Source organism: Colias croceus, chromosome 7 (genome assembly GCF_905220415.1).
Source record: "Colias croceus chromosome 7, ilColCroc2.1".
In the NCBI taxonomy this organism is placed as follows: domain Eukaryota; kingdom Metazoa; phylum Arthropoda; class Insecta; order Lepidoptera; family Pieridae; genus Colias; species Colias croceus.
Window position 1 is genome coordinate 6,977,526 of NC_059543.1, and position 17,383 is coordinate 6,994,908.

General features: G+C 29.7%; 1 protein-coding gene across 2 annotated transcripts in view; it reads right to left on the reverse strand.

Annotated features, from left to right (window-relative positions):
• The window catches only part of LOC123693021, a 126,204-nt gene that overhangs the window by 48,728 nt on the left and 60,093 nt on the right, over positions 1 to 17,383 (reverse strand). For both annotated transcript variants that reach the window (XM_045637885.1, XM_045637886.1), the window contains exons 2-3: positions 9,079 to 9,132; positions 2,420 to 2,449 (exon numbers count right to left, since the gene is read on the reverse strand). In XM_045637885.1, the coding sequence (XP_045493841.1) occupies positions 2,420 to 2,449; positions 9,079 to 9,132 (84 nt within the window). The remainder of the gene's footprint in view (positions 1 to 2,419; positions 2,450 to 9,078; positions 9,133 to 17,383) is intronic.

Consider the following 17,383-nt stretch of genomic DNA (forward strand, 5'->3'; position numbering starts at 1 on the left):
AAAACGCGATTTATATTTGTAATGCTATATGATTACCGCTCGTCTTCTTCCCGGTTGGAATGGGTGATTAGCCTTGGTACGCAGCTACGTAATATCTTATGTCAAGGTTTAATTAATAGCTAAATTGAAATGCTTATTAACCGACAGCTGTTGCCTGATGCATTTTAATCTTTAAAATTCCTTTGTAATTTATCATTCAATACGTATAGCGTACATTATGTAATATGAGAATCAGACTACTTAAGCGCTAAGATTACCTTCAATTTATAATTTATATGGAATGAGTAATCTTCGCCAAAGGCTATGAATCACCAATGAAGAAAAAGTAAAATGAAAAAATAGATGTTATCGGAGAAGGTTGGTTTTGCTTGGACTTTTACAATTACACATAATGACTTCCCCAAAAAGAATGGAAATACACAGAACAAATTGGTGTTTGTGTAAGGTCTAAGATTGATTAAGGTTACTGGGTTAAAATTATATAACCGACTTGTTAATTATACCTTGCACGCTATTTATAATTCAATAAAACAGTTTATGCAGTGTATTTAACTAGAAATATAATAAGAATGTTCTTGGTAGGTTAATCTGTTTTGTTGATGGATATTTTTAAGCAGTGGATTTGCATTTTGCAGTTTTGTTTTTCACTCATTTCATCAGAAACTTTTACTACGGGGAATCCATTACAATTGCTATAAATTTTGCGTTAACTACTACAAACATTTTCAATCGTAATTTAAGCTGAAAGTGCGCACGGCCTGATTTCCTATATATAGGTATATTTGAACTTGCATGAATAATCTGTAACATTGCATTGTTTTTTTAAATAATTTAATAAAATTTACATAATTTTATGGAAGTCAAATTTATGTACAAAACTGCCAATTGATATGCTTCATTAAAAATAAAGAAAAGAGTCGTTTTAGGAGTCGTTCATTAGAAATTTGTTCGTTTATCAAATATAAAATGAATGCTTATATGCAACATTAGAATCAATCCAATTGTTTTTAACCGCACAGAGTCGTAAATAATCTAATTAAAATACACTGTTTTTCCTACTTGTCTGGATTCTGGATAACGTCAAAACAAACTGCGTCGTTGTAAAAATAAAAATAGCGGCTGAAAACAAAACAATTTGCTCTTTCCAGGAATTAATTACAAGCAATTGGTGCAAACTTTATAAGTGTTAATTGCGCATTAACAATATACGCTGGGACGATTAGTTTTTTAACAGTGGTCAACACTCAACATGGACCATTTAATTAAGTGACTAATTAATGGTTTTAACCATGTTAGGAAAATGAGTCGATAACATTCTCATTTAAACTAAAACTACTTGTGTATGTATATAATATGTGTCTTAATGCCTAATCAATATCAATAAATAAATAAGGTACCCTTACCAATACGCCTACCCTTACCAATTATTTTATTGAATAAATCAGTAGTAATGATGAAATGTGCTACAATGATCACATTTAACATAACATCAGTGAAATTTAAATTATATTTAAAATTTTACTAGACAAAAAGTATGTCACTTTTCTTTAATATAATTATATAATGGTTACACCGTCACATGATAACATAACACCTTTAGGAGATCCGATACGCGCTTTCTTGTTAGTTGTTACTTGTTACCTATATTAGATAACCTTTATTGCATTAAAACCATATAACAGCAGCCCTTAATGTATATTTAAATAGAGCAAAAATAAGTATGAAGCTATTTTTATGTACACGCAAATTGTAATTATTTAGATAGGTACTAACTACTACCTACCTAAGTAGGTTAGTACCTTATTAGTTTAACAGGGTCTAAATAGTATTTTTGTATGATACCAGTTTGTAATGTATTTTAAACATTTATATCAAAACTAGCTTTCCACCCGCAGCTTCGCCCGCGCAGTCAAAGAAAAACCCGCATAGTTCCAGTTCCCGTGGGATTTCCGGGATAAAACTTATCCTATTTCCCGGGGTAAAAAGTAGCCTATGTCCTTTCTCGGGTATTAAAATATATCCATACCAAATTTCATGAAAATTGGTTCAGTAGTTTTGGCGTGATTGAGTAACAGACAGACAGACAGACAGAGTTACTTTCGCATTTATAATATAAGTATGGATGTTTGCCCCTATTTGTAATTTCAATGTCTATCTTACGCGTCAATGTACAAAATAATAATAATACGATATACCCCGCCTACGTGAAAAATAAATATTACTTATATGTATAGTTACTAATTACTATCAGACACTTGTACAAGTAACTCGACCACAATAACCTTTCTCTGAATGAGATGATGAATAAAATAATTTATTAAATACATTGATGAAAATGAAAAGATGCTTTGTTAACGTTATTTTTTTATTATATTAAATATGACATTGCTTATAGATGTTTAATGATATTTTGACTTACCAACGTGTGAAAGGCCGGTGAGATCTGATTCTGAAAAAAAAATAAAAATTTCATGAATAAAAATGTATATGATATAGCGTGCCCAAAATTAAAATAGCGTTATAAATGAGATATGGATATGTATTGTATTTTTTAACAAAAAAAAACATGCACACATCTAATATATAAAAATCAATGCCACTTTTCGTTGTAATTCCATAACTCGAGAACGGCTGAACCGATTTCGATAATTCTTTTTTTATTATATTCCTTGAAGTACGAGGATGGTTCTTATGTAGAGAAAACGTTAATATGTACCACGGGCGAAGCCGGGGCGGACCGCTAGTTTAAGATAAAAAGTTTCAAAATAATAGAATAATAGAGATTAATAATATTATTATTTATTTGCAATTATAGTTAGTGTGATTAAAAAATACCTTATAATTATTTTTTTATTCATGCTTACTTTATCTACGCTTAAAAGTTTAAAGTTGCGTTTTCACTAAAATTAGCAATACATATATATGTATATGATATTAAGTTACGATAGAAACTATAGTTTTCTAGTTGATTAATAAGAATAAAATCGTTTAATCATTTTCTCTCTCCATAAAAATTGCCATAAACCTTATGTACATTTAAAATGCCTTATTATATTATTAACGAACGGAAGTGACGCTACGGAACCTCATTATCAGTGCGGAACTATCGGTGCAAGCTTGGTGCAAGGGAAGTAGACGTACGTGCACTTTGTTGCTGTTTTCCTTATTTGATATTGTACTTCTTATAATTGTTACTAGCTTTCCGCCCGCGGCTTCGCCCGCTTTGTCTAAAACTTAATAAATTATATAGGTACCTTCCTCTTGAATCACTCTATCTATTGAAAAACCGCATCGAAATCCGTTGCGTAGTTATAAAGATTTAAGCATACATAGGGACATAAAAGCGACTTTGTTTTACTATGTAGTGGAGACGTGTCACACATTTCGTGGCAAATAAATATCTTGAAAACACTTGAAAATTAGGCATTCTTCAATAATTCACTCTTTATGGAGTATATCTATTATCGTATATGTAATGGTTAGTAAATAATGATATATTAATAGTAGTGCAAGTCTAATTCTGAACCGTCTGTTTTTTCTCTCCTTTCAATTTTAAAGCAAGGTAGGACAATATTTTAAAAGAATAGAAATAAAAAAAATGTACATGTGTAGGTAAGTTCATTTTTTCAGCTTAGAAGCCAATTAAATTCAACACACATTTTAATTGAGGATAAATTTTAACTTAAATTCTAGTTAATCAAATGAAAAATAAATAAACATTAAAAATGGCGGTGACGTTTAATTAGTATTCAGAAACCATACGCTTGTCATGAGTTAACTACGAACAATGGATAAATAAATAACTTAAATTAATTCCTCGTCGTCCACCTAAAAATAGATACGAAAACTAGTATTGTTTTGCAGTGACGTAAATTTTCCCGCACTATTTTTATTGAAAATATTTTATGTTTCTTAAAGGTTATGTGTGACGTATTGACTATTGAGGTATTATACTATAAAAAGACGTAGTTATGGTAAGTTACAGGGAGTTAGGAGTTAGGAGGACAATATATTGGTTGATACGTGACAGCCCAGCATTAATCACTAGGTACCTACATAATATGATACAAAGTCGCTTTCTCTGTCCCTATGTATGCTTAAATCTTTAAAACTACGCAGCTGATTTTGATGTTTTTTTTTTAAATAGATACAGTGATTCAAGAGGAAGGTTTTAGTAGATATATAATTTATTGTTTGAGACAAAGTGGGCGATGCCGCGGGCGGTTAGCTAGTAAAGAATAAACTCAAAATTATTTATTATCTTCAAAATTTCATCAACGTTTATTTAATTTACGACGCAAATTACAATTATATGAAGAATTACTTACTTATATGAATATGATAAGAAAACCCCCGAATTATATCGAAAAATTCCGTTCCTTTAGATAACGTTTCACCACAAAACAAATAATAGTACTACGTAGTATGCATGTATATAATAACGTAGATAATTCGAAATAAGTAAGTAGATTGTGATTTGTGACACAAATATTTTGATTCATTGATCAGCAAGTACGATGTTTATGAATCAGATATGATTATGTATGCAAATTTAATTCACAGATAATTTATCACGTGTGTTCTTCGAAGCTAATCATTAGAATTAATATACGCTCATTTAAAATACAAACAAAGGTTTGCAAATATACTAGAGTCATGTGGTATTGGCAATCCAATGAGGAATACCATTGGGATTCTACACGGATTAATTATAGTTTTCCTCTTAGATACACACTGTAACGGAGGTTATTTGATATTATAATGAACTTTGAGGATTATTATCCTTTATTTCTATGACAGAAAACAATTTAACAACAATTTAATTTGTAACTCATGTAACAGCCATCGTCCAAGGACAACTCGTGAGAAATTCATTAAATAGGTCGTTTATAACGTTTAGATCATATATTTATAAGAGTCATTGAACGTACACATATCTTCAATAATATTTTCAAGTGAATTGTCAAATTAAAACGCAATCAAGACTGGAATTTCACACGTCCTTCCTCATTTTGATAACATTTAACTCGGAAGGTTTCCACCATTAATCGTTATCTTTAGTATCAGAGGTTAAACTACAATACGATAATGTTTATTCCCCCCTGCGGATCAAAATAGCTCCAGTTTATTAATATTATTATCGTACGTCGATTGGTGACGCAAAGGCTGTTTTATTTATAATAATATAATATTATGATGTTTTTCAATAAAATAATTAAAGTTGCATTACCCCTGCATATTATTATCAACGGCAATAACATAAGGCTACAATAATTACAAAATAAAAAAGTGTTTGATTCCAGTTAAGCTTTGTTTATAAATAGTTTTGCATTATATTCCGCATTATTATTGAATTCAATAGATATGCGATATTATACATAGGTGCAAGTGTCACCTAGATTTCATATCCTTTCTCTAATACCCGTAGTTGTACCAAGGTTTCGAACAATGAGATAACATTCTATTGTAGTCACGAAATACCCTAGTAGTACCTTGAAATAGTATGTATGGAAATCTTATATAAACCGTTCCCATATATATTGAATAGACAACAATTAGGTATATACCGGGAAATTGAGTTTTGTTTCATAAACATCGCTTACACGTGTTTCGCAAGTCCTCATGAAACATTCGTTAATATAATAATTATTACTATAAAATATTTTATAGTTCACGTTAAGATAACATTTGTGACTTACTTTAAACTTACATGTTATAAAATATAAACCCAACTTTTCTGTAAACCAACCCAAAATTATTCTAGCTTACCAGATGAAAAGCGAATTCTTTAGACAACGCAGTGTCAAGTAGAATAAAAAACAACCATTCCTATATGATTCATATCAGGGTAATTAATCTTTATATTAAACTAGCGGTCCGCCCCGGCTTCGCCCGTGGTACATATTTCGCAGTTAGCCTATGTTCTTTCTCAGGGTCTAAACATTGTCTGTGCCAAATTTCATCAAAATCGGTTGAGACTTAGGAGGTAAGGTAACAGACAAACAGAGTTACTTTCGCATTTATAATATTAGTAGGGATTATTTACGATGTACGTATGTTTTTGTAAATTTTGAACATAAAATGTAGAAATAGACCCCTTATCCTGTACATTTAATGTGTTCCTTTTTCTTTTAATAACTTGAAAACTTAGAGCATAAACCAACTAAACTAAAACTAGTGTGAGAAAAATTATTGGACCCTAATAAAAACAAAAAGTCTCTTGTTCGTATCACTCATAGAAAAAAATTTCTGCGTTTTGAAGCGTTTTACTAATGAATTTGCTCATAAAGATGTGTACAATATTCCGTTTATTTTATTTTGAGAGGGTTTTCAATTTTCATATTAGTTTCTCATCTTTTCTGATGAGTTTTTAATTCCAAACATAGTTCATTTTCTTTGGAATTTTTTAAAAGATACATATATGAATTTAAGCTTGGATTAGTTTAAGTGTCTATAAATAAACGTAATGTCGGTCGGTAGAAATAAGGGATGGACATGGGCATCAGGATCTCAGCGCAATGTTATTAATTAAGACTTGCGTCTAAATTAACCAGTATATTGTGGTCACTTTTGTTTTATTAATTGGATGTCATTGACCTTCATTAACAATATCAGGCATATAGCATGTTCGAACAAAAAAATCAAGTAATATACGTGTTAAATATAAGGAAAAAGTTTTGCGTTCAAGTAGAGTTATTCCGTACTAGTCGCCATTGTGTAGAATGGGCCAGGTCAAAGACTCAGTGTAGGTGAAATAATTCCGCGAATATTAAGATCATCGGGACACGGAGGTCAATGAACTTATTAACAGTTTCGTAAAAAACTACTCTCATAAACCTTTTTAACATTTTCTTTGGAGAATTACCAGAAACATAACCTCATTTGGTAGATGGAAAATTACGCGGCGAAATTTTATGCTTCACTTTATCGCCAATTTTTCCATGAAGTACATAATATTACAGAAGATATCAGGACCGGGCCAATGTCTATAGTATTATAATAATAATTATCGTTTTATAATGAATGAATAATTATACCTACAATTACATAAACGGCAGCCATTATTACTTAATTATGATTTGTTCTCGCAAAACTCGATTGTTACATAACCTCATTGACTCTGATTGTACCTATTTAAGAAGGAAACATTACTTTTTATTATCTGTACCTAACTTGAACCGAGATTATAAGGATGTAGGTAGGTAAAAAGAGTGAGGTCTCAGTGTAACACAAAAATAGGTACCTACATACGAAAATAATTATAGTTAATATGGATGATAAATAGGTAATTTATTGATAGGAGACCACTGTAATCTGAGTCTTTTACGATGCAATACCGACTGCAGAAATTTGGGAGGGAGGTAGATAAACGCAAGCTAATTAGATAAAAAGGTGATATATAAGAGATGGAATTTTGTAAGGGGAACGACCTTTGCACGCACGCGGGAAAAGGCAACAGCGGAAAGTTAGGGATATATTGTATAATCTATACATGTCTAGGTATACTAATATTATAAAGCTGAAGAGTTTTTTTGTTTGTTTGTTTGAACGCACTAATCTCGGGAACTACTGGTCCGATTTGAAAAATTCTTTCGGTGTTAAACAAGATAGATAAATATGTACTTTGAAAAACATCAAAAACAATATTTGAAAAAATAAACATGTACTTATCAATAATTATCATGTCTCAAAGAGAAAACAATATTTATTTTTGCATTTCTACAAAAAATGTCAATTGGATATCGATGAAACAATATCATGACATAGAGCTGATTTGACGATGGAATCGGAAGGTGGTCATAGGAACTCAGTAATTATATTGACTCAACTTTATCGAGTTTGGGCTCGTTTGACTCGTGTTGAAAAATACACTAAAAAGTATGAAATAAAAATAACTACTTACATACGTTAAAAACAACCGACTTCAAAAACGGAAAAGTAATAAATAAAAAAAATTGGCTCATAAGTTAAAATATTATATTGAATTAATTGAGTAATCTATAACTATATTAAAATGAATCCCTATTTCCCTTGGCCACAGCATCACGCGTGAACGGCTGGACCGATTTTGATAATTATTATTTTTTAATATTCCTTGAAGTACTAGAATGGTTCTTATGGAGAGAAAAAGTAAACATGTACCACGGGCGAAGCCGGGGCGGACTGCTAGTTATTGATACAATATGTTTAAAAAAATAACTGGCAAAAACAAGATTTATGATTGCTTTTAATATTTCCGTAATGACCAAAACAAATCATTATGTTGGAATTTCAGTTGTTTATAGTTGGAAAAATCCACAATTCCATATCTACCTACTAAGTATAATAATTTTTGTCTTATATGGAAGTCTGAAATAGCGATGTGGACTTACTACCTATTGTGTCCTTTACATTCAAGTATTAAAAGACATTACACAAATGGGTTTTACTGCGATCGTTATTTTAACACATGTTTTACGTAGCGTAGGTACGTATAACCTTTTTAATATGTATAGTGTATACCATGGTCACACTCGAAAGGTGGTATAGACCCCATTGTTCAAAAATTTATAATGTCTTCGCATTGTAAATTAATATCCATTTATTCTATTAACTAAATTATTAAACAGTTAATACTATTTAACAATAATTAAGTACGATAATAATAAGGTACACTATTAGCATTATTAATAATTATTGTCATTAAAATAAACTAAAATGTGAATTCATTATATAAATGAAGGTTTTTTAAAACATAGTGAATATTAATATTTTGCTCATCAACGCCATCTGTAATTTTATTAAGACACCAGTTATATTATAACACTGCCATCTATGAAGCAAATAAGAGTACTATCAGGACAACTTATTTTTAATTTTAGCGCCACCTATCGGATTTTGTTAGTACTATAGTAACATACAAAGCTTATGGTCGCATCGAATGTGGTACTTCCTTGTTTTTCCGCTAGATGGCGCAATTTTAACTTATAAATTATAACAACTTTATTACGAAAATATAATATTATTTAAAGAATTATTACGATACGACAACCTGTTTTTTTATAAATTCCGTAAAAATAAATGTAAAATTAAACATACCAGTATCATTGAGTAATCCATGAATATCTGTCGTCGACCCATCGGCCGACATAGCTGAAACGGAAAAAAAAGTAAAATTAATATTTCACAATGTAATTTACACATAATAATATGTTTATGAATACCTATCAATGGATATTACGCCTGAACTATAAAGTTTTTACCTACTTTCGAAAAAATGGGGGAATAAATACCATGAACCATCCCTATGATTTTATTTCTTTAGGATTATGTCTTTTTATATACCTATACTTACATAATTAATGGTTAATAATTAATTATGTATATTATAAACTAGCAAAAAGCGGTGATTTAGGAAATTAGGAGCAATGCAATTATTGCGAATCGGTGAATCAAGCTCCTCATAAATCGATTAAAATATTAATTCTTAAAATCATAAATTACCTATACTTATACATATTAATACGTTATATTACTGTTTTCATTTTTTTGTTATATTTATTTTGAGGTACCTAGGTAACAAATACCTACATATTATTATTATCTTTTTTTTTGCATTGCTCGATTGGAAGTAAAAAAACTCACTTTTCAGCATTTTTCACTCTTTCACCCAAAGATACTGTACGAATTTTGATCATACTTGGTACCTAGTGCTGCATCTTATTTAGGTACCTGCCGGATTAACAATCACCTATAAGCTATAGAAATGCTTGCTCTTACTTGTTTTTTGTTTATTGTAAGTTAATTCAAAAGGAATGATAATTTCTATGCGTAACTACCTACGTACGGCTGTTTTTATGGCGAGCTTCATAAAACTATGTTTACATGGAATCTTTGGCAACTATTATAATATTAAAAGTTATTTAACCCTTAACACGGCAAGCCCTGAAATAATGTACCCAGATATGACCTGAATTGATTTTAGTGATAGTGAAAAATAAAACAAATTTTCTGTAAGTAGGTTTTTCAGGATGTCCATTAAAACGGCCTTTGCCAAGAACCCCATCTTCATTGCTGTCTCAAAAAACGGACAACGCTGTCATACAGCTCATAAAATAAGAATGAAAAAATAAATATTCACATAATATAACACAATTGAAAACAATTTCAAATAGCATTTTATTGTTTTATTGTATCACAGTATTTTCACTATCTATTATAACAAAAAAATCTTCAATTTTAACTAAATACCTAACAAATGATAATTTAGCCCTCTCGAGCTCAATCACACTATTTAGTTGTGTGGAATGTTAAATAATATTTATTATTTCGTGTCAAGCAACCTTTAGTTTCATTGATTACAAATAATAATGTTTTTTTCTAAATGTAAAGTGATATTTGGCCGATGATTAGGACATTTAGACGAAATGCATGTGGGGGTCGAGGAACTCCCGGTTCTATTGTAGACCCAAGGGATTTAACTGATTTTAGATTATATTCGTCATTTTGAACTCAATTAAAAATAATTCTACATAAAATAAATTACTCTAAAGCAAGGAAATCCCATAAAAGTGATATTTTATTAAAGTACGAATCATGGCAACGTCCGTTTCTTGGGACATGCCAAATGGTTCTTAGTTACCTGTATCTACGGCACTGTCCCAAAAAACGGACCAGCTATATTTCAGATGTTTTGTCATAGAATTATTTGAATATTTCATAATCTTTAGAGCAAAAACAACAGTTTATCTCACCTGAAAGTTAAATCAATAGAAATCAAATACGGAAACTATTTCATTAAAGCTATTATTGACCAGAAACACAAACCATCACTAATTCCGGGAATCCCTAAATTCAACAGTCACTTAGCACACTAATCAAATGTTCTCTATAATTGGCATGTAGGAGAAAAATAAAGAAATGTTATCTTACTTTCTCCAACGTAGTCAATTTTCTAGATTTTTTGGAACGTTCAAGATTTACACGGCAATAAGTACATGTACTAAAAAAGTGACAGAAAAGCTTTAAGGGTTAAATAGGTATCATACTAATTATTCTAGTTCTTATTACTGTCATAGTCGATCATGTTGTCAGATCGTCACGCTCAGCTTACGACGGCCTCCAACCGACCGCAGTGCCAACGGAATTCAGTTATATAATGGATATAAACAAACAACCTGATAAAACTATCATTATTTTGCTATTACGAACAAAACCACATCGATAAGCATGATAGGAATCATCTTGATAAGGATTTGAATAAGGAAGAGTAAGAAAGCAATTACACCTACATTTATTATGCAAATCGAGTAAGTACCAAAATTGATGACTATTAGTAGTGTTTGTACACTTACACACACATATTACACATAAAACAAACACATAAAAAAACAAACAACTCTGCCATGTGTCACGCTGGGTAAACTGAAGAAAATCCCACTAATTAGACAAACATTTTGAAGCAAAATGTGTAGGTTCCAACTAAAATTTTATACTCTTGTAGAGCAAAGGATGTGATATATTATTTTAGAATAAACTAAGAAATACATTTTAACAGTGAAATTTAAATGTTATTTAGTTTGTATATGTATAATTTAGTTAATTAGTTCGTATTACATATTTATAAAATATAAGATAAGATAATAAAAGGTGTGTTTAATCTGTGGGTTAATAAAACCTCAAAAGTAATAATCAGGATTATGCTGTCCTCGGAGCAATTAACATGCTGGCTGTCAATAAAAAAAAATTTTTTTATTTACATATTCCAAATTCAAACTTACCTAATTTCTACAGAAATAGCATCGAATCGATGGTTTAAAGATTTTAAAGCTGTTATTTACCATGATTATTTAGTGTTATTTAATTCATATTTCATGTTTTTTTTGCAATACCTAATTAGATAGGTAATAGATATAACAATTTGTTTTTTGTTTATTAATATTTTCGGGATATCGTCGAGAATTGCATCGGGTTCACCTGATGACAGTGAGCAAATGAAGTTAAGTGTATTTATACTTTCTTTTTATTTCATTATATTAAATTGTACATACCTAGGTATTATTATAATATAGATAGAGTGTGCTATAAATATCCAAATCGAATCAACGTTCTAGAATATATTATTCCTAATTCGGTTCAGAGATCACATATTGTGTAGTAATTGTTAGAATTTTGAGAAAAGGTACGTCACAAATGATTATTGATATTATATTTTGTAATTGCATAATAATTGACGTCACTCATTGTAATATATAAGCTTAGTAATTATGAATTATTACCTACGTTTCATAGGCATAATATAAAGCATTTAAAATGGTTTGACCGTTTGGGTGGTATCTGACCTTAACTGGAATTAATTGGAAGCAGTTTGACAATAACCTGTTAGGAAGCCACTTACTGTCGACGTTAATTTCGCAATTCACGAGATCATTGCCCCATGTAATTACTGCAGGTTGCTAAGTATGCGGTGATTAGAAATGCCCTTACCCTAGTTATTCACTTCCCGGTGTTTTACTATCCTTTTCCTCGATTCCATGAGAATCAAATAAACGCGGTAAATTCTTATGGAAATTGTTTTCTTTTTCCTTTATTAGAATAAAATTAACATTGCGGAGGTTGAATAAAGTGTATAAGAACCGTTCGTTGTAAGTTTTGGGAGTCAGTTGATATTAAAAATAATAGAAAAAAAGTTTATTTTAGTGTTAAGTACTGGTAGAGACTTTCCCTTAGGTACATACTTAGGTAGGATATATATAAAAGTAGAAATTATATTTATTATATATCAGCTATTCTATATTTAAATATATACGTAATACATATAAACTTAGTAATTACAGAATGTTCTACAGTATAATAATACATTATTAAAGTAATTAAAGCCTTGATTAGAACTGGTCTCTGTAATGAAAATCGTGATGATTTTTATGCTTCAATATTTAAATAGATAGTAGAAGTGACGACTATAACTTTGTATATCATTTTCATATATGGGAAAATACGTTTAATTTAATTGAAAATAAAAATATATAATATATAATAATTAATGATATTATAATAGTAATTATTAAAGTTTTGAAACATTAATTTTGACCAAAGGAAACTTTCCAGAATATGTTATGAACATTAATTTTATTCAATGTACATATTTAAATATGAAACTTAACAAAAAAAAACTTGTTTTCATAACCTATTATAAGTTATGTTAATTCTGAACATCGTTGGTGTAGTTTTTTGTATGAGGATAATGCGTATGCGAATAATTACATAATACTGCCATATATTATTATGTAATTTAATTCTCCGATCAATTTTGCGATCACTGTTTATCAATCAATATAATCGTGCACGATATTACAAATGGATTAGTCATTAACGTGTGTCGTCTATAAATAACATAAGGAAGATATATAAAAGAACAAATAAAACAATTTGTTATAGTCAGGTAATTTTATAACCTTGAATTTTATAGAAAGCCATTCACCCTCTAATCTCTATTCAAATGAAGTAATAAAAACGGTTTATTTTTTATAAAATTTTGCATAATGTATGACGTTTCTGAACTTAATTAAAATTGATCGCTGTCGCATCAATCTTTTTAACAGTGATTAATTACAGAAATGCGACAATTAAGTATTTATTAACAATTATATAGTATGACTTCTCTTATAATATATTAAAAAATCAGCTTTAAAAAGATTAAATATTTAGTTTAAGCCACGAAGAATCAACTGTGAAAACATGTAAGATAAAAAAATGTAAACAGTCAAATCTTATCTCTATTAATTTTTTTATGATTTTTAAACTAACTCATATTGTTCCTTTGTTGTAAAACGTTGTATTCTTTATGGACGGATTAATTCTGATTTCTCCAAATTCAGGTAAAAATACAAAGTAAGGAAAACGAATTTTCCTAACTTGTTTAGAAATTTAGGTACTTATTAAAATTCTATTTATATTTTATAATCACCATAGCCACGATATCTGCATAACAATTTTCCGCACGGTGTGAAAACTTATTAGTATTTCAAGGAAAAGTGTAAATAGTGCAATTGTAGAATCGGAAGTGTCTTTAACAATACTGAGGTCAATTAGTACTATTTGTATTCAGGTGGTCATGTCGAAGCTGACTTACCTAATGCAGAAAGCGATACACACTGACATATTGATCTTTGTAAGGTTACGAATTACGACGCGAACGCTGTAATATATTTTTTGGTTTCAAACAAAACATGTTTGTATTCATTTTTATTTTCTGATTTTTGTATGTGCAATTTTTTTTAAAGATATTTCTTGGCCATGAACTGCAAAATATATTCAATTACTTTCAGTCATATTAATTTTACCGATTACAATAAGCACCATATCAAATTAATCTAAAAAAATATTATTTATAAGTAACTACTTTTTTCAAAATTAAAATATATGAATTTCAAATCCTAATAATAACATTATTAAATTTTAATGCTTATAAAGATACGATAATTATAATAAATAGAACACCATCATTAATATCGGAATAGGTTCCTTCACGGTTAATTAACGACGTCACCTCGTAAGACAAACAAGATTCGCAGTTTTATCAGGAGGATTATATATTTATTCAAAAAATATCGAAAGAAACTTTTTTGCACGTGACTACTTCTTATAAATTACGTCTCTTAATGGCACTCACATGTCCTATTCATTGCTTTTTTTTAAGAGCGGTCGTGCGGGCGTATAACTTCTCTATTGTGTGAATGTAAACATATTAATTCTATTCGGTGTGTAATGAATATGAACTGTTTTTTATATATAAATTTATAAACTTTTTTATATGTATATTTGCTATGTACGATCTTCATATTTAGACGATACTTTTAAAAAAATCTAGAAAAAAATTTGCTTTATGAAAATGCGGGTAACTTTCACGATCAAGTGCAAGATAAGATCAGAAAATAGTAAACATCAACAACAACAACACAAATTTAATCAAATTATATCGATATATCTCAAACATTGAGATATAATGACCGTCATTTTTTAAAGCACATCTTTACATTTTTTCGTATTTATAATTGAATATAATAATAATAAAGAGCGGGATAAAAATAATATAATAATAATTACAAATTCTGCAGCTGAGTTGCAAATCGCAAAAATAAGAAAATGTAATAAAGAGTAGATAGAGTTTTCAACTTTAAAATGACAACACTCTACACGTATTGTAGCACCCTCGCTTTCTCACCACTGAGCACAAAAAGGACACACACATTAATCCCAACGTTTTAAAATATAAAATTCCATTTTATTAAATTTGTTTCTTTTCCTTTTTAGAATTGATAAATATATATCATGTTGTTTTATGGTTGAATGAATAACAGGATACTTAGTAGGATATAATCACAAAATCGTACTTCCCTTATATACCTTGATTACTTAAATACTTTTTTATGGAATTTTCTTGAAACATTAGAATACACACATACGTACAATAAGGATAATAACAATTCTAAACTTATTCGTAATCGTTAAGATAATTTCAATTGTATACATAAATCAATTCCGCGTACTCGTCTTTATGCATTCATGATACAACAAATGCGTGATATGAATATTTCGTGTAATATACTTTTTAGATAGATATATTATGTAATCTTGCCCATTTAAATATTTTAAGGCAACATAATAATATATTTTTTCTATGTACCATACCTTCTTCAGCATTGTTGGAAGCGGCTAAGCCTTGGTGAAAATTGTAAAAAATGTACTTCCTTTTGTACGATAACCTTTTATGGGTTATTTTTAAAGTAAGCTTTAAGGATGTCATCATGGACTATTATTATCAGATTGGAATTAATGATTTACTTGTTCTAATATAAAAAACAAGGTTTATGCAGCAACCTTGTGTAGGCTTCAATAATTATCATAACAACTCGTACTGATAAGGACTATTGTTAGCTGGCTTATAAAGGGATTAGTTTTTAATATTATTAAGACACGTGATATGATAAATTATAATCACTGTTATAACAATATGCAACTGCATTAAATAGTTACGTCATTACCTAATTAATATGTCGTTTTTTACTAACAAGGTGCACGTAATACCATTCTAGTCTCACCAAGTCTAGACTATTTACTTATACTCTTTAGAAACTAGTGTTACATATAATTGTTAAAATTAAGATATAGCTGTTTACTACATTAGTTATCTAATTGTTAATAAAATATATAACTAGATACGATTATATAAGAAGCCTCTACCTTATTGAGAGTTACGTTGGATGTCTCCTAAGCCGTACAAGACTACGGCTTAAAGAAATTAGAATTTTTTTGAGAATAAAAAAAATTGAATAGAGGCGGGAACCGCACCCATTCCATTATCGACATTGATAGATGTTCAAAATCAAAGTCTAAAAGGATTAAAATATAATGTTACGGCTCTATCTGTAAACTTTTTGTCCTTTATTCGTGAGGAATTAAGATTTCGTTTCAAATTTTGTGTGCAGCATAATAATATCTCTCCTTAGACTTGCTTTTAAAAGGGTAGGTGTAATTGAAGGGCGGTTTAACCCTCCAGACAGGGAAAATGTCAATAGAAAATGAAAGCTGCCTTCTACACTCAGAATTTTGCATGTGGTTTTGAAGTTAAAATAATGTTCCCCTTTAAAATGGATCCTTTGAAATATAAAACACAAGAAAATATGCTCATGTGCTTTTGTGCATTTCTTACTATAAAAAGGTGTGTAAGAAATACAAATTTAATTCTTTATAGCTGATATTTCTGATGTCGTCTTCCTAACAGAGGAATAAATAGGTTTTGATTGATGTATAGCAATCCTGTATAAGCAAGGTAATTGTTTAATTATTCGTAGGTACTTTTATGATACGTCAATGGTCATAATACGTAGGTAAGTACATCTTAGTTGAATGACACGCCGGCTTATAATACATAGAGAATGTATTTAAACATTGAGTAGTATCGCTTTAGATAGTGAACACTTCAATTAGCTATCTTCGTCAAACAATTATCCGCTCACACTTTATCTTGTGTTTATTTTCAGATTTGTACCCCGCCCTCGCATTTACCTACTTCACTTTGAGGAAGTGTAAATTGTATGATTTACGACAATCGTATCTGTGACATTAATGTCTACTATTTACCGTAAAATATTTGGTATCTCTAGTTTCAAAGATTCGTTAAAACATTTATTGATTAATGTTACTATAAAGGATATGAGAGCAGTGGTGGCTCAGTGGTGAGACCTCGGACTTCGAATCGATAAGTCCGGGGTTCGAGACCAGGCGAGCGCGCAGGAATTAAATTGATTTTTCAATTTATCTGCGCATGTTGTAACATCACCACTGCTCGAACGGTGAAGGAAAACATCGTGAGGAAACCGACATGTCGAAGAATTAAAAAGTT